General features: G+C 44.2%; 1 protein-coding gene across 2 annotated transcripts in view; it reads left to right on the forward strand.

The window, feature by feature from the left end:
- The window catches only part of PCDH1 (protocadherin 1), a 249,210-nt gene that overhangs the window by 43,615 nt on the left and 187,009 nt on the right, over positions 1-18,586 (forward strand). For both annotated transcript variants that reach the window (XM_069199491.1, XM_069199490.1), the window contains exon 3: positions 352-2,538. In XM_069199491.1, coding sequence (XP_069055592.1) covers positions 352-2,538 — 2,187 coding nt within the window. The remainder of the gene's footprint in view (positions 1-351; positions 2,539-18,586) is intronic.

The following is an 18,586-nucleotide window of genomic DNA, read 5'->3' on the forward strand; positions in this document are numbered from 1 at the left end:
GCACTGTAAATGGACATTAAATAAATAAATTAGTGCTGCATGAACTGGAATGTTTGAGATGAACTGAATTGTAATTATGTGCCAAATAATGAAGGAGAATGACAAATTGTTCCCCCAGTTGCCTTGCCCCCTAACCTTCAGTACTACCACTACAGTTACTTAGTAAAAAAAAAAACTAGAAAAGAGGCATATGGGGGCACAATAAACCATGGTTATATAGGCGTGCCTGTAGTATTCACTCACATTGTCACTTAGGCACTGGCAAGTGTAGTTGATGTTTGAGCCTGTGTATAATGGCATGATGTTAGTTTTTACCACTCAAAACCTCCTTATCTTTTTTTTATTCCATAGGTGAAAGCAAATGACTCTGACCAAGGTGCCAATGCTGAGATAGAGTACACTTTCCATCAAGCGTCTGACTCTGTTCGTCGTCTCCTGCGACTGGACCGGGGTACAGGCCTGATCACTGTCCAGGGCCCCATTGACCGTGAGGATGTCGGCACCCTGAGGTTCTCTGTTGTGGCAAAGGATAAAGGGCCCAACCCCAAGCCTGACCGCACACAAGTGACAATCACTATCAAAGACATGAATGATAACAAGCCGGTTATTGAGATCCGAGGCATTGGGCTGGTGACCCATCAAGATGGCATTGCAAACATCTCTGAGGATGTGCCTGTGGAGACCGCAGTGGCACTGGTGCAGGTGTCTGATCGTGATGAGGGGGAGAATGCAGCAGTGACCTGCGTGGTGGCAGGCGATGTCCCTTTCCAGCTCAAGCAAGCTAGCGAATTAGGCAGTGACAGCAAGAAGAAGTATTTCCTACAGACAACTACACCATTGGACTATGAAGCTGTGAAGGAATACACAATTGAGATTGTGGCTGTCGACTCTGGTAACCCTCCACTGTCCAGTACCAACTCACTCAAGGTGCAGGTGGTAGATGTGAATGACAATGCACCAGTCTTCACTCAAAGTGTCATGGAGGTAGCCTTCCCAGAGAACAATGCACCTGAAGACCTGGTGATGGAGGTCAGTGCGAGTGATGCGGATAGTGGCTCCAATGCTAAACTGGTTTATTCCATCAAGGCAGAACCAACTTCCAAAGGCATTTTTTCCATTAACCCAGAATCAGGTGAGATCAGGGTGAATCCTGTGCTTGATCGTGAGCAAAGGGAGCGCTACGAGTTTCAGGTGGTAGCAGAGGATAAGGGAAGCCCATCCCTCAAGGGGTCAGCATCTGTGATTATCAATGTAATGGACCGCAATGATAATGACCCTAAGTTCATGCTCAATGGCTACAACTTCTCAGTGATGGAGAACATGCCCCCGTTGAGCCCTGTAGGCATGGTTACTGTCATTGATGCAGACAAGGGTGAGAATGCTCGTGTGCAACTCTCTGTGGAGCATGACAATGGAGACTTTATCATCAAGAATGGCACTGGCACCATTCTCTCTAGCATCTCTTTTGACCGGGAGCAGCAGAGTACATACACGTTCCGACTCAAGGCTGTGGATGGGGGTGACCCCCCTAGGTCCGCATACGTAGGTGTTACTATTAATGTGCTGGATGAGAATGACAATGCACCTTTCATCACATGGCCTTCAAACACCTCCTACCAGCACATTGATCCTCTCACCAGCCAAGGCACCCAGGTTTTGAGGGTGAGAGCTGAGGATATAGACACTGGTGTTAATGCTGAGCTCGCTTACAGCATCACTGGGGGCAATCCCTCTGATCTATTTCACATCTCACCTTCCACTGGCAACATCTCTTTGGAGAAGGAGATCCTCAGGAAGCATCACGGTCTGCATCGGCTGGTTGTACGTGTGAATGACAAAGGAAAGCCTTCACGGCACAGCACGGCCCTGGTCCACTTCTATGTGAATGAAACCGTTACCAATATGACCCTTCTAGAAACACTGCTTGGGCACAGCCTCGATACTCCCCTGCACATTGACATCTCTGGTGACCCAGAGTATGAGAGCAGCAAGCAACGTGGCAACATACTTTTCGGAGTTATTGCAGGCATCATTGCTGTTCTTTTGGTGATTGTGTTGGTTGTGCTTGTGCGATACTGTCGGCAGAAGGAAGCAAAGAGTGGTTATCAGGCAGGCAAGAAGGAGACAAAGGACCTCTATGCGCCCAAACAAGGCAACAAGAACAACAAACACAAGGTAAAGAAAAACAAGTCTCCCAAGCCCCCAAAACCAGTAGAGGAGGACGAAGAGGCGGGGCTTCAGAAGTCACTAAAATTCAACCTGATGAATGACTCTGTCACAGATAGCCCCAGAATACACCTGCCCCTGAACTACCCACCTGGGAGCCCTGATCTTGGTCGTCACTACCGCTCCAACTCTCCTTTGCCCTCCATACAGCTTCAGCCTCAGTCCCCTTCGGCCTCCAAAAAGCACCAAGTGGTGCAAGACTTGCCAGCTGCCAACACCTTTGTTGGCACTGGGGACAACACTTCCACTGGCTCTGACCAGTACTCGGATTACAGCTATCGGACCAATCCTCAGAAATACAATCACAAGCAGGTAGGCGACCTCTTCCAGACCACCACAGGTGTGGACCGTACCATTGCATGGACTAAGGTGTGGTGAGGAGGAAAGAGTCCCTGCCTCTGTCACTGTGAAATTCAGGGAGGGAGGCCCGAGTGATAATGCACTATGATGTGGTTTGAGGTGGGACAGGGCAAGTGATTTAACCAAAAAAAGTTGTTCAAACAAGCAGCAGATGATATTCTGGGCCAGTTTGGAACAGCAAGGAGACTTTATTGCACACTAATGAAGTTTGATGCACTAAAACATTACTTTATCCCCTTTGCAGTTTCAGATTACTCTGGGGCATTTGTGGACACACATACTGTGTGTGAAGATGTTTTATGTAGAGGGTGGAAAGAATGAGCTTCCTAATTTTAAGGAGGGTACAGAAGTATTTCATAAGTGTTTTCTTGTGCACATTTTGGGTATCAACAGAAAAAAACTTATTTTCCACCCCTTAGTAAAACCAGTTGTTTTACACCTGTCAGATCCACCTAAGAGCAATGGTATTCTGATTGATTGCATCTGAACATTGCAAGTTGCCTCAGTATACACTACTCAGCATGGTCTTTGTGGGTTATAGCAATACGAATGATGTGCATTCAACTCTGGACTATACATGAAGAAACTGAAAATTCTGGGAGCAAGGGAAGGTGTGTAGGGGTGCACCAAAGGGTGACTGTATGTGTAAGGTTGCAGTCAGTCTTCCAACCCCTCTAAAAAGGTCCGGTATTGGGTTTGAGAGTCTGCTTCCTGTAGTTTCTTGCCTTATAATCTTTGAAAGATTAATTGTCATCCGGGGCTACAGTGCTCTGTCTCCAAAAACTTTTTTTGTTGGCTTGACCCTTTTTGATGCACCACATGGAAGTATTGGAGGAATTAAGAATGCACTGCGGCAAAACTTGCAGCGTACACAACAGTTGTCAAACTCTGCATTCAGTTGTCAACGGTGCTTGTTGATCGGGCCAATATGTTGCCCTCTCAGTTACCGAGCCCAAGCCTGGCTGGGCAAAGCCTAAAGGGCATTGGAGGACTTCAGAATCTGTGAAAATATGTTGACGTTGATGCCTTTGGCAAAGATGAACTGTTGGGAGTACTCTGAGGATTGTGCTTTATTGGCTGAGATACCCTCTGATTGGCAGTGCTTTGTTCGTTGTCCGAATCTGATTGGCAGACGAGCACACCACTGTCATTATCTGAAGGGAAGCCCTTTTTTTACGGGAGACTCCAGAACAAACTGAAGTATAAAGACAAGGGGCTCAATCTGGGAAATAATTGGGAGAAGAACATGCCTCTTTGTTGAAATCCCGTGGTGCCAGCTGATAAACACTGTGGCTACTCCTCCCAACAATTTTATTTTTAGGGTGGCTGCACTGTGTGTCTGACTGGCATATCAACAAACCTGGTGAGATTGTGTGGCAGGCTGCACTTATTGACAGATTTGTATGGTTAGCCAAAGCTCTGCTTCACTTGGAATCACCTTCTACAGTAGGATTCTGAGTTGGACCCTGAAAGAGACCCTCCAGCTTGACCACCCGTGGCCGTACTTTAGGTGCAGTGCTCGTTGTGTCATGGTGTGGCCTATTTCGGAGAACTCCTTCATAAATCCTTTATATGGAAGGGCCATGTTTTGGGAATCCAGTGAATATCTCTGGATAAATAATTCATACTGTAAGCCTGCCGTTCCTGTAAACAACCTGGTGCTCACCCCATTTCCTCCAAGTAAAAAAAAGAGTTAAAGGAAGTGCGGAAGCCAGGCAACAATGGCTGGAAGCCTAATCTTCTTTCTTTAATGCTGAGGACTCAGTCTTCATTGACCTTCACTGGAGACTATTACCGCTGCCTACATTATGGCGTTTGCACAGGATGCTCTGCATGCCTGTACATACCCAGCCCCCCTTCCCTCGTGTGCCATTAGTATAAGCTGGCCCTCTCGTTGCTGCACAGCAAATGACCATAAAACTCTGCCTTCCTAGGTGACCCTGCGCTTGGCAGCTTGGCCTGTTGAGCTCTGGGTCTGAGAACTCTGGTCTGAGAACTCAGGCTCGCCAGTCGCTGCTGAGGCTTATTTTGCCCGACATGCCGAGGCATTGATTGCTGGTGCTGGTCACTGAAACATTCAGCCATTCTCGTCCTTAAATTAAATGCAAGGAAGCGATGTATGCATCTTGCCAGAAGACGGGGGAACCGCCTCACGTGAGCCTGGGGGAATTGGTCTCTTCGGGCCGGTGGGCAGTCACCCCCTTTCTGCAGGTGTTTGTCAGGGACTGCGGAATTCCGGAGTTTTGTCTGGAAGCAGGAAGGTTCAGTGGTGACTTTCCTATTCCTTCCCCCCATCAGACTGGGGGTCAGTGTCTTCAACAGTGGCGCCCCGTCACCAGACTCCCGGTCCAGCTACTCTGCCATTGTTGCTGCTTCGAGGAGAAGAAGCAAAAACAAATGCAATTTATTGTTCCACATTGAGAATGCAATTTCCTGCCTTAATACAGCTGGTCTCGCTGTGCAGTGTATTTTTAACCTTTTGTCTCTTAACAATAGGAACGGAACCGTGCATAACACTCTGAGGCGAAGTGGGGGCGGGGTGGAGGGAGGGGGCGCTGCTCCTTACGGGTGACTGCCTCTCACTGCCACCCCCCCCCCCCCCCCCCTCGTGATGCGTTTCCCAGAAGGACGTTGCATTCCGCGGTAGTTATGTATAAGGGTTAACCCTTTGGTTTGTTTTTGAGAGGGCGAGGGCAACTGGGGTGGGGAGGAGGGGGTCCTTCACTTATGGGGGGGAGGGGGGGGAGTCTGTACTGTTGAACTAAGTGTTTTAATGTTGGGGTTAAGAGAGGCGTGGAAGGTATTTTAAGTAGGTGTACAACTCAATGGTTTGCACAAAATAATGTTCTTCCTTGGCGCTTCCTCATACTACGTCATGTAGCTGTCACTTCCGGGTTGGTGTGGGTAAAGGTTTCTCTGCAGAAGAGAGATGTTGATATACTGCTTGAGTGGGGCAGTAACATATTGAATTTAGAGGGCGGGAAGGTAAACCTCCACTTCTCGTTCTATTTTGTGCCTTTCTACCGGTTCTCCACATTCGTGTCGAGGCCTTGCCCTCTTTTTTGACAAATAAACACTTTATCCAAGTTTCAGGGCTCCTTAATACACAGCCATGCCTGCTGTGGGCGTTTTCTTGATGTTCAGTATTTGCCCTTCAGATAAAGTGAGAGACGATGCTGCGTCTCCTGAAACATTTTGTGCCTAAACAATGAGGAGCTCCCGTGGCCTTAATTATATTAAATATAGAGAAGATAATTGCATGCCAAAAATCACGCTTTGTGTGTAGGGCCATAAAAGCAACCCAGGGACCCCTTAATACAAAGCCCAGTGCCTTAAAGAATTAAGCTTTGAACTGAGAGCTACCAAATTAATAATGATCCCTACTTAACTTGGCCAGGCTCACTCTGTAACCATTTTTTGTCCTTCTGACCTGCCTAATCCAAATCTGCCTCAGTCGCTAGTCTCTTTGTTGACAGTAGTTGCCAGCATCACTAGTGTCTAATGGAATTCCGGTGTGCCTTTCTCTCCCAGCCTCCTGCAGTTTCACTCTCCCTTCCACTGCACTGCAATCATTCCTTCCTCTGCTGCCTTCCCTGTTGTAAGGCTTGCTGCCTTTCCTTTAAGGGATCACCGTACCCCCACCCCCCTCTTGCCTTGGCTCCGGTCTATGCAAAGTGAAATCTCCCCTCCTGCTCTTGTAGGAATTGTAACATTCGCCTTGCTGCTATCCCTGGACTCTGCCTAATCCTGCTTTAGTGTTGTGGAGAGATGTGACCTCAAATTATCTAAACGAGTCTGCTTATTTGGCCCAAGTAGATGACACCCCCGCTTCCCCCATTAACTCCAACCTCTCCTGCCTATGAAGGACCGCGTTTCATCCATGACCAAAATAAAGCCCAACAGTCATTATTTATTTTTTTATTTTTAAAAGTAAACCTTTGTCTATTTATTTTCTACGAGCAAAACATGTTGATTTGTTTGCTTTTGTAAATATTTTGCTGCTGTGCTGCATAGTTATTGTGTACATATATTTTTCAACAAAATAAAATATAAAATGTTTTAATAAACCTATTTCCCCATTACTTCAAATATGTCGTACCTTTTTGTTCTTTTGTTTTAACTTTTCCCGTATACCCTTACCTACCTTGTCAAAAGTATGGCGTGGAAGAAATGCACCAAGTAATCAAGTGAGTATGGGAAAGAAGCAGACATAGTTTCATAAGGTGGCATTTTGGCTAAAATCCCCCTGGAAGGGACATCACTTGATTGTTCATACTGTTTTAGGTTAGCAACAGCCCCCTGCCACAAATTTGGGGTAATGGATTTCCCAGTGGTTGAATATTTAGATTTCTGAAGTAACTCTTTTCTAACCCACGGAACATTTTTTGTAATCCTGGATAAATTACAATATCTCCTGCTGCTTCGCTTTCCTTTTTTGGGAGTATGGAGAAACTGGGAAAACGGCAGTGCAATGATGCTATGAATGTGAAGCATTTCTATTTCCTTCTTTTTATTTTTATTTTTTATTTGGTTGGTCGTCTACATAGCTCCCAAATCAGACTAAGCCAGTGCGGAGAGGGGTCACCATCTTAGGATCTTTGGTCTTTGCACGTTAAGTATAGAGACATTAATCATATCCATTTCCCTGCTTCGTGCCACTGGCCCTCGCTGTGCGCATCTCTACATTTCTCTTGGGCCCAGTTTAAGATGGCCGCCAGGCAGACAGCATTCTGCCAGCACCGAGTGACGGTACTGCAAACTGCACGTGCAGATCAATGTCTTTTATTGTGTCCTATTGAACGCGGTCATATGAATCAGTTGCTATTTTCGCTACGATGTCTGACCCTATTTCTAGACTGGCTGGCCACTCCTCCCAGACACTTGCATCAAATCAGGAAGCCCTTTATGTTTTGGGCTTTTATCATAAGTGAAATGAAGTGAGAGCAAGCAGAGGCACTGATGCAGATTAAAATCTATAATTTTGTCCTACAATCTAAAATGAATTAAAATATTAAAACTGAATTTGTCTTTGCTATGTACGCTTTTTCAGTTGGGTCTGAACTAAAGCAAGGTTTAGTTATCACTCTTGCCTCATGTAGCAAAATCCTAAATAAAAGAATAATTCACATATACATAACTAGAAGGTAAATGGGCAGCTCTCTTCATCCACTGGTCTGTTTAATTGTCATTTACATTGTTCATATCACACCACAGGGTAGAGCATAAGACAGTGGGTCAGCCCACTTCAATTCTCTTGCACTGTGTAATGGCATTTTGTGCATTTCAGTGTCGAGGTTAATACCTTCCTTTGCAATTTTTTTATTTTCTTGCTTAGGTTTTTTAAACATATAAAATGTCACTTGTGTGTTTAAGCGACATATTCTAATTACATGAATTCAGAACCCATTTTTTTTCTTTTCTTTTTAGCAATAAGAATATTTTTTTAATGATGTGTATTAAAATGAAGCCCTTCTGTAAGTGTTCTAAGTACACCTGCTTCATGAAAACAACACATGCTGGTCTATTTAAATTAAACATATTTTTTTCGTTAAATTAATTTTTGTGGCACTTGCTTACAATAAAAAAAACGCAACCCACTCCACCTTCCCAAGAACAGCCCTGCTGGCTTTACCAGTAATTGTTGGCTTTATTATTTAGCTGCCAGTCAGTGCTTTAAATCTGCCAACACTGTCACTGAGTAGCAGCACTTTTTTTTTATTTTGAGAGGGAAGATACCTGCACTTCTTCGGAAAAACGTAATACTTTTAATTAAAGAGTAACGGAACTTCTCAGAAACAAGCAGGTACTCTGGTACAGAGTACCTGCACTTCTATCTTTCCATTTCAGGCCCTGCTGCCAGTGGTCACAACGTGCGACAGCTTGCAGCTGATTGAGTGCAGGGATGGACTAGGGACAGAGGTAGTGCTGGCAGAATGGTCAAAGCAGCCCCGCTCCTCCTCGCTGTCTCATTTCTCTCTCCCCAGTCTGTCCTGAAGCCCCCTCTCTTGCGCCTCATATCATTACCTAGGTGAGATGGGGAAGTGACAGAGGTGACAGCAGCAGCCTCCTGCCCTAAGAACGGGCCTTCGCCCACCAGTGAACTCCCCAATCGAAAAAAGCAAGCCGTCTGGGCCTAAGCCAAAGGCTCATCGATCTCTCTGTTGCTCTAACATCTCTCACATGCCCTTGTCCCTTACTGATTTCTATTCTGTCCACTATACAGAGCAAATGGGCACCAGCGAGTGCCTTGGTAACACGCTACCAGACAAAGTGAAGAACTACAGATGTACGTTTTTACCAGTTGCAGCAGTTAAATGACAAAGCCATGTGTCATCTGGCCAAACATGAGCAAAGAGGAAGGCCCTAACAGTACTTTCTTTCTGTTAATACATATATCCCTAAAACTGCATGAAAAAATAACCTCAACTTAAAATATTTAGTTGTTGCCTCATTTCTTTCTAGTGAAAATGCCATTCCATGCCTTCCATCCTCTTCATGACTCCTTTCTCTGAGAATAGCCTACCATAAATCACAAGACCATCTGTGTAATCTGCACATTTCCTACACCTCATTTCATAGATCACAACTTTTCCTTCTTTGAAACTATATCCTTGCAACCTAACAATACTTGATTCCTCCAGTCATTTGCATGAACTTAGCCACCCAGTAATGATCATGCCTAGCTCGCATTAATTTAATCTACCACAAACTGGGGTATGTGTATGGAATTATTTCCTTTAGAGCACAAGATTAATCCAAGTAACCTACCACTGGAATAACAACTAAATTTGGGTTCAAGAGTAGTGTGCTTCTCACCTCCCCGTAAAGCTCTTCAGTTCATTGTTGTGGCATTAAGTGCTATGTAAACGTGATTACAATACTAAACAATGCAAAGTCCCCCCTTGTTTTAAAAAGGTTGTAAACCTCCTTCTGTGTGGGATACTTGGCCAAATGCATGTTCATGCAAGGAAAATAGATCTATAGCTTTAGTTCCTTTCACATTTCACCCTGGAATGCAGAGACCCAACTTGCCTAAAATCAAACCAAAGGGTACAGCCCATCACCCCCGCCCAACAGTGCACATTTCCTTACTTAGTGGTATGAATGAAAAAAAAAAAAGTACGTTTTCATTCCTTTCTGCCCCTACCTAATGCTGTATACACCCATCCAGTGCTGCAAATAGTGCAAGAAGGTCTAGGGGTGCTCTTGTTTTCAACAACCCTGTTGAATTTTTCGATAAACTGTTAATTTTGCCCCCATTGATACTCAGTTGGGAAGCTTATCCTAAACGTGTCTAGAACACTAGCGGATACCTCTTTTTTTATGGTCTTTCTTGACAGTGCATTATATGTAAACATGTTTTTAATATATGTATATTTTTAAATATACAGTGTGGGCTTTGGCTCCACTCAGAGGATTGTTACCCTCTCACCATATGCTGTTGGCTGTTTGGATTATCATTATTCCTTCCATTGAGTGCTTGCACTGCCATGCATGAGGAACTATTTTATGTTTCAAAAGTACATTGAATCATCACGTTCTTTCTGTCATGGATGCATCGTAGACACAAAGTATTATTATTATTTTTTTTTAAATATAGATGCAATTTTTTTTAATGCTGCAGTAGAGGACTCAAAATGCAAGCCAAACCTTTTGACTCTCAGTGCTTGCTATAGACTGTTGGAGTGATATTTAGGTAAGAGAGTATTCAGGTGTGCTCAACTTCTGGATCCAGGGAAACTTTAAGGAGGCACTCTTGCAAGACAGTTTAGTGGCACTTTCAGGGTGGGTTTCTCAAATTGTTTATCCATTTCTGTTGACAAAATTGAATTTCTTCTGTATTTTGAGGTTTTCTGTATAATTTTAAAAGTGGGGGAGGGTTTAAACCATTTTATCTAAATGTTTGATTTCCAGATTGTGGAGTACGTTGAGGTGGTGTCAGCATTGCTGCACAGTCTGCAACCCCAGAAGTACGTCCTGACCTGTTCCCGGCATATTCTTGATTCTCAGAAAGGAGGTTTATTTGTCACTCTTCTATTTGCATTATTCATGGCGTTCTGCCCCAGTTCGTCTTCCCCTTCCCAGGGGAGAGATAAATTACCTCGCAACAATGGGACATGGTCTGAATCAATCGGTAACTGCTGACCCCAGGATGGATCATTGTTCAATAGACAGGGGCGTCCTCAAGTGAGTCTCATGGAATCAAGAAGTCATCTGCAGTGTTGGCAAGACTGAGGAAGGGGTGGGGGTTCACACACAGCCTTGTAGTAGAGATCATGGGTGGTGGGTTATCCACCTACATTCCAGGCCTCCTGTACTAAGCTGCACCTAGTAGGGTAGAAATGCTAAACACAAAGCCCATTAATCTCCATGAAGTAGCCTGCTGTCCCTTTCACCCAGAGCAAAAGAAAAAGTCAGCAAAGGGAGAAAGTCAGTGTAATGATGATAAAACAGTCCCATTCTAGGGGCGTAACACAGGCCCCTTCAGCCTTTATGTATAAAGGAGTGGGTAATCTTGTGGGGGCTCCAAATCGATCAGGAGGACCCCAATCAGCCCAAAGTCAATTCATGTGTATATGTGATATGGAAGACCTAGGAGGCCCTCAACACATTTTTTTAAGTAAGGACCATCATTTTGCTTTATGCAACTGCCTAGGTCTCCACGAATGAGTGCCAGTGGCAACCACCTCCGAACTCCAGCACAAACTAAGCACTATGTACACTCATAAGTCATTCTTAAGTCCTTACACTGTTGACATTTTGATCAAAGTGCGCTGATTTGATAGAGTAAGTGCCTTTGAATGCTTACTAGGGCTCCTGCCACCAGGTCTGCATTGCATCTTTCACAAAAAATAGAGTTTTGGGGCAGAGGAGGACCAATAGAGCCACCCTTCTTCCCCACCTCACTTCTACTATCAACACCGACCATTCATCTCCAGCTTACTAATGCTTCCTCAGCACTATTGCTCTAGTGCGATTCACCCTGAAAGAATCCTGAAGCCAGATGGATGGTCGACCTGGTGCTCCTTTCTTGACATCACCCCATCATGTGAATGAGGAGCAGGAGATATGAGAGGGAGAATGATAGACGTGTCTCACAGGCCAAATGCACAAAGTCCACAATCAAGGTGTGGGTCTCTTATGCTCCACTTCATGTTGTTGGTCCTCTAAATCCGATGAAGGCAAAGAACGTGTGTACTTGTCCAGCTCGTGTGTGTCCATTCTAAAAAAGAACAAAGATTTGTATTCATTTGATATTTTCAAAGTACTGTGGTACTTGTTTAGAGGATCTCCATGCTGCCTTTCAGTCATTCCAGTTGAGGCGGATTGGCTCAGTTTTTCACCATTCCCAAGTTTATATGCAGAGCACTGTTGAGCCTGGCAATAACGACTTTTGTTATTTTGGTGTCGTAGAGTAACTCAACTGTTGATGCTAAGTTTAAACTATAAGTAGTTATTCTCAGAATGGTGTTTGAATAATGCCCTGTCGTGTGATGACGAATTCTGGCATCACCCCTCTAGGACACCTGCTGTCTTCTTTTGGCAGATGACCATGAAGTTGGACTGAAAACCAACCGGGAGTAAGAACACTTTCTTGGACTTTGTGTTTTGTGGATGACAATTTAAATTCCCAACATCCATAATGGAGAGCACCAACCCTTCCTCAGAAGCCAGTGCCACCCGTCCAACTGGCAAGGGCTTTTGGTGACCCTCCACAAGTAAGAAGGCGCCAGCCCCACTTCAATAAATGGCAAAGGAACTACATGATAAGAAATACCACTCCTGGGATTAAGGTCTCCCCAAGGGTGACGCGGTTGCACGCGGTCTGTGAGGTCGTTGAACTTCGACCTATTCTTCCTGTCTATGATAATGAGCAACAGCAAAGCGACACTCATTCTAGTCCCATTTCCCGAGCCTTTGGACTGTGACCACCAGTTAGGCCCTACCGTGGATTTCCATGGGCACCTATAGATAGTGCAAGTATGCTGCACGAGTATCTCCTGTGTCAGTTCTGACAACGCTACTGAAATCTAGGATTTGTTTGTGGAGTGCTCAGCCTAGACCTTGAAACACCATTTCACGCAGAGAACCGCCATGTTGAAAGTAGCAAAAGATGGTGCTGATAAGTGTCTGCTCCTGGGGGGAACTGCACACTTTTTCAATATGAAACAATCTGTTCAGTGCTCCCTTTCTGCCATGCCAGATTCCACCCATGCTGCCGTGAAATTCTGCATATTGAGGTTACGCGGCAGTTCTTGCTGAAAGGTTGGGGTCAGCATTTCTCGGTGAGTGACTGCATGGCTGAATCTGCGCTTCCGGCTCTGCTGAGATTTACAGTGATGAGGAAGGTTTGTTATTTGTGATGGTCAGCATCTCTAGCTGGGAGGGGGCGGGCTCCTCCGCCCCGTGTCTGGTGTTCACGGCTCACCGAAAGATACAACTTCTCACTTTCCTTTTTTCAGTTCTTATCTCTCTGCATCCCGACCTCTTCCTGGAACATCGGTGATTTTATTTTTTTTCTTTTGTTTTAATGGTGGAGGGGAAAAGACACCTTGGCACAATAAATCTTGATTGAAACACTTACCATAAACTCTTCCAACAAAGACAAACTCATAAAACACAATCACCGGCAGATTCCCTTCTGTCCCGTCCCAGCCCTCAAAATGGAGACTGGTGCTGCACCCACAGCCAGCTTCCCCCACCACTTGAAAAATCCACAAGAATTCTGAACTACCATCATAGTAGTGAGGAACCTGCACACACAAAATAATGCATGCACGTACCTGTCGCCGATTATGCCCTGTCCTGCGTGGTGCCATTTCCATAATACCAGCGAATTAAATTAGCCGAGCTCTCCTAGATTTCAGACTCCACTTTTTGAGTACATCCTTCTCAGTGATGTTCTGTGGAGTGTGGAATTATTTAACACCTGTTGCCATTTCGTGTGTCTGCTTGCAAACATTCAAGACAATCTGACTGGCGAGAGTTCATCCACGCAATCACTTTTCTCAAAGGTTAGTTTAGAAAAGCTGGTATGATTTATCATGCAATATTCACCCATTAGTAACTGGATGCATTTAATGACTTGACCCTCAAGTCTACGTACAGCATTGCCATGAAACGTGGCTTTTGAAAAAGGAAGTTTTGCATATTTAAGGATCTAACAGGGCACATTTGATATAAAACTTCTAGTTAGTACTCGGTTAGTACAGTCATAAGCCTTGTATCTATACCCATTTGCTGTAGATGGGTTGAAGACATTGAGGCCAAATTCAATCTAAGGCACTGCCCCATTGTGAGAAACTAGGCAAGCACAATAAAGCCCAGACAAGTGACTGTTTCAGTGATAAAGTGATTATGTTGAGTTTTGTGATACCTCCCGTCTCCCATTGGCTAGAACAGATATTTCAAGCTGGTCTAGAAAACGCACATAGTAAAAGCTTGGTGTATGACTACATTTTTTTTTCCATTTCCATGTCGAAAGTGGAACGATTTGAAAATTTGGAAACCTAATCCAGTCCAAAAAATGTAACTTTTATTGGATTAAATGCAAAGATGGTAGTATGTGTAGACCGATTGATGTCTTGCTGTTTAACATACTGATGGTGGACTCCTATCAGGGGAGATTGGTCAAAGGGGGAAATGGAAGATTTCCTGAGATGCTTGTATACTGAAAGAGCTGTTAATAAATCTCCCCCAACATTTCTAGCATTTCAGAGGCACGCTCCTGTTCAAAGTTTCTTAATGCATTTGACAACCAACTTCTCTCTTAAGTGTACTTGTAGAGTTTATGACCACCCGGATTGGTATCCTGATGCTGGTGTAGGAGCAGTCTGGGCTGAGACTAGGTGTGGCCTAGTTGAAGAGCCACGTCTTCAGCTTTTTGTGCTATTCAAGCACATATGAAGTGGCTCTGATTTGCACGGGCAGGTCGTCCCAGGATTTGAGAGTGAGGTAGAAGAAAGTACAATTGTCATTTCTGGTTCTGCATATGTGTGGAATGTGTGGGAGTAAGAGTCTGGCTGAGTGGAGATGTCTGGTCGTTTTGTGGAAGTTGGTGCTGTTGTTGAGATACTTGAGGTCTATCTTATTTAAGACCTTGAAGGTGTGTGTACTGAGTTTTAAAGGTGACAGTTTGTGGATAGGGAGTCAGTGGAGCTCTTTGAAGTGTGTGGTGATGTGTGTGCGGGGAGGGGGATTGAGGATGATCTTTACTGCTTAGGTTTGTATGGTCTGGAGTCATCTAGTCAGTTGAGTTTTGATTCCAGCAAAGAGGGTGTTACTGTAGTTTAGTTTGCAGGTGATGAGGGTTTGGGTGATGGTACTGCATTGAAGATCTTGTTTAGCGTCTTTGGGATGTGGAAGCAGGAAGTGGACATTTTGTCTACATGGCTGGTCATGGTGAGCTGATTTTCGATGACCATGCCAAGCTATTTGACATTTTTTTTTTTCAGTGTGGTAGTGATGGGGCAGGTTCCCTTGAAGACAATGGCAATTCTCCCTCTGGGTTTGTGCGGTCTTTCCTGTATGGCAATCTTGTTTCCATTGGAACATCCTTGGAAACCTACTATCAATATGATGCACCTGGGAGTCTGTAATACAAGGCTATGTTGATGTGAAATGGTGGCAGGTGCAGTGGCACAAGGGCTCCGTGTTTGCTGGCCATCACTCACAAATGGGCAGGAGGGGAGATTTTCTTAGCTTGCAATATGACTCATGGAGCCCTTGCTAAGCCAGCGTAGGTGGGTGGGTGGGTTTCACCTAAAATGCTCACTGTCTGTTTCTGGTGTGGCTCATAGGCCAGTACTGTGGATATCCAGTACCCTGCCTCCATTTTAGGACCTGTTAAACTAAACCTGCTCCATCAGTTTGTGTATAGCAATGCCAAGCACCGTACCTGAGATCACACTCAGTCCAGAGAACACTGAATTCAAAAGCCACGTGAGAAACTCCACCATGCAACAATATATTGTAGAAAGCGTTAAGGGACGGGGGCAGCGCAGCGCAGGTGGCACTGGAGTGATGCTTTTAATTTTTATTTAATGCAGGAGCGCCGTCTGTTCTGTGCCCAGAGCTCAGGGACTCTACGTCTGGGCGGCTGGAGGGGCCTTCTTGGTATTCTCCGCACAAGAGCTCGGGAGAAGGCAGCAGGGGTGATTGGCACCTTTGTGAGGCCGCCAGGGATGTTTGTTATTCCAAGGCTGAAGCCGAGGCGCTTGAGGGAGTGGCATATTGCCGGCCTACCACAAAAAAGGAGAAATGAAAAGAAATTAATCCCCTATCGATTTGAAAGCAGGTTAGAAGTTGAAGCCAATTTTTTGTTTAGCCTAAAATTATATGCCTGAGATTCACTATTTCTGTGCATACGCCACCTCTGCCTTTTTCTTGTAGCGAGTGCAGCAGCATTGCAGACAGCTGTGCATGTAATGTAGTTTTTTTGCCCATTTATAGGGCGCACCCCATAAGCTAAATTGGCTCTTTCTGTGTATCTGGCAGATGGTGATATTACCCGTTTCAGAAGAGCTCTGTCTTTCGACCTCTAAATGACCTCCATGTGATGTCACTGCGGATCCATCCGATTTCCTTGTGTCACTTTGTCAAAGGACATCTGATAATGTTTATTTTTATTTTTTTACTTTTTTTTCCCCCCATTGTCCTCGAAACTAGATTTTTACAAAAAAATAATGGGATTTTGCCATTTTTTTTCTCTTTGCCCCCTTCATCCCCATTTCATCTTTTCATACAATTGTTTTTCATTCAAATGTCGACAAACTTCAACGAATTCCAACTCTATTCTCACCTTTTGCCCTACTTTTAAAAATAATAATTAGAAGCCTTCCTAAATAAGTACATAATGATTTAATGAGCGAGTCGGGCATTCTCTGCAACTTTGTTTTTGTGAAACTGTCCAATGTTAATTAGCAACATATACTTTGCAAAGTTAAAAAGTAAAAAGAATTGGAGGATGCAAAATACAACTACATAGAAAGATACTCCTCTGGTTCAAGATACATATGGCAACCTTGCCACAAAAAACGGTGTGCAAATGAGTTTTCCAAGTTTTACCAAAATCGAGGGCAACATCAATAACTTTTTTTTATTCTGTAACTATTTATTCAGTGATATTATTCTCTTCTCCTTGGCTTGGGCTTCATTTCCTGAAAATTTGTTTAAGTTTTCAAATCCTTCACCTCTCGGCTCCTCATCCTCCTCTTAAAATGAAACTGCTTTGAGAAATGTAAAGTTCCTCTCCTTAAGACCAAAATCTGAACTCCAGCTGTTTCAGAGCTCCTTAGAGAAATGCTAGAAAGAAAACTAAAAGATGGTGCAGCTGAAGAAGATTGGAGGTTTTGGCTGGAATTGTAAGCAGTTTAGAAAGCCAACAATGGAATACTATTTTAGATACTTTTTTGTAAACCCTTGCAGCAAAAAAGAAAGAGATATTTAAAGGAATTCAAATTGTCTGCAGATCCAGAAATGATTTATAGTGCAGTGATGTTTGCCCCTTTCCAAACATAGAGTTCAGGGCTTCTTTACAAGCACAATGTTAATCAAATAGACCTTAGGAATACAGTTCTTAAATGCTTCTTGGTTGCCAGCAGACATGTAGTTCGCGAACTACCCCAGAGCATGGCTGATAGTAAATGAAGTTGGCTTAGTGCAGAAGCCCAGACCTCCTTAGCTATAGCTGGGTCTTCCCTAATGTGTTGCTCAAGCAGACCCCCAGGTACTGCCTCTTTTTAGTCAATGGGTAAGGCACCATTTTTTGCTAGTGTTATTTGTGTTAGCGTTTGGTACCAAGTGGACCTCTGACACAGCTGTAAGTGAAGTGTGAGGTAAGGCTTCAGAGTCTCATCTCTGGTTTGCTCACAAGTGGTAGGATAAAACACATCTTTGTCGTATTTAATGTCACTATGCAATTATCTGCAGCTGCTTTGCAATCATAATTATACGAGCAAGAATTCTTCACTCGGGTGTCTTAATGCCATCCAATAAACAATGTTGGGACTACAAGCCTGGCTTGATGAACTCCAGTGTTAATTTCATAATATATAGGAAAGATCATCTTCTATGAACACACAAAGTCTACAGTCAGTGGACAGGAAAAATGTGAAGGATAACAGAAGTGTTCTATGAGAAAGAGATGGGACATTTTGTGTTGGTACAAGCACAATGGATTGGAATGCAGCCCAAAGCAATGGTCAGAGATTAATTGAAGCATTTCTTCCATCACATTGTTGCGGGAGAACCATCAGAAATAGCCTGCTCTAGTGATCTGGAGAGAAGTAAGTTGAATACCATTTGAATTTCAGCTTCTGAATCTAGGTAGCGATCACATGGTGATGTAATGGACTGCAGGCAGCAGTGGATTCCCCCCGCACCAGTCATGCTGTCCCTCCACTGTGGCTAGTGTGCATCAAGAAGATGATCAGACAAACCACTCTTTCTGTTCCTCGAGCACGGCTGGATCCTGTTTAAGTTCCCCCTGGGCACTCTGTTAGGTGGAGCCTATTTCTTAGGACTATAGTAAACTCATGTTGAGATGTTGGGCTCCTCCTGCTCTCTCTGAATTCATCCTGTGATTCTGTCAAGTTGTAGGAATGACATTCTTGCTGGATACATGACTACATATCACATGAAGGCATCTTTGTCTTTCACCACCAAGTGCTTCATGTTGAAACTCCCTAGGACACTACCAGCCAAAGAGTTGAAGGGGAAATGGTGTCCTTTGCGGTTTGTGCAACATAGTAAACCCACGACCACACCCCGGCGCCTGGTCGGGTGTTAACGAAAGGCTGGGAATTCACACCTGATATAAAAGTTGGTGTACAATTTGCAATATTTTCATTTTGATTCATTTCTGTTCCAGAGACTGGATATCCTTCGAACTTCATTCCTTTATTGTCTCTTTTGCCATGTCAGTGCATTGATTGGCCGACTCTGCTCACATGGCTTATCTTCTGATTCATTCCTTGCAGGCCTGAACTCTGTTATACTG

This window comes from Pleurodeles waltl, chromosome 7 (assembly GCF_031143425.1).
Source record: "Pleurodeles waltl isolate 20211129_DDA chromosome 7, aPleWal1.hap1.20221129, whole genome shotgun sequence".
Lineage (NCBI taxonomy): Eukaryota > Metazoa > Chordata > Amphibia > Caudata > Salamandridae > Pleurodeles > Pleurodeles waltl.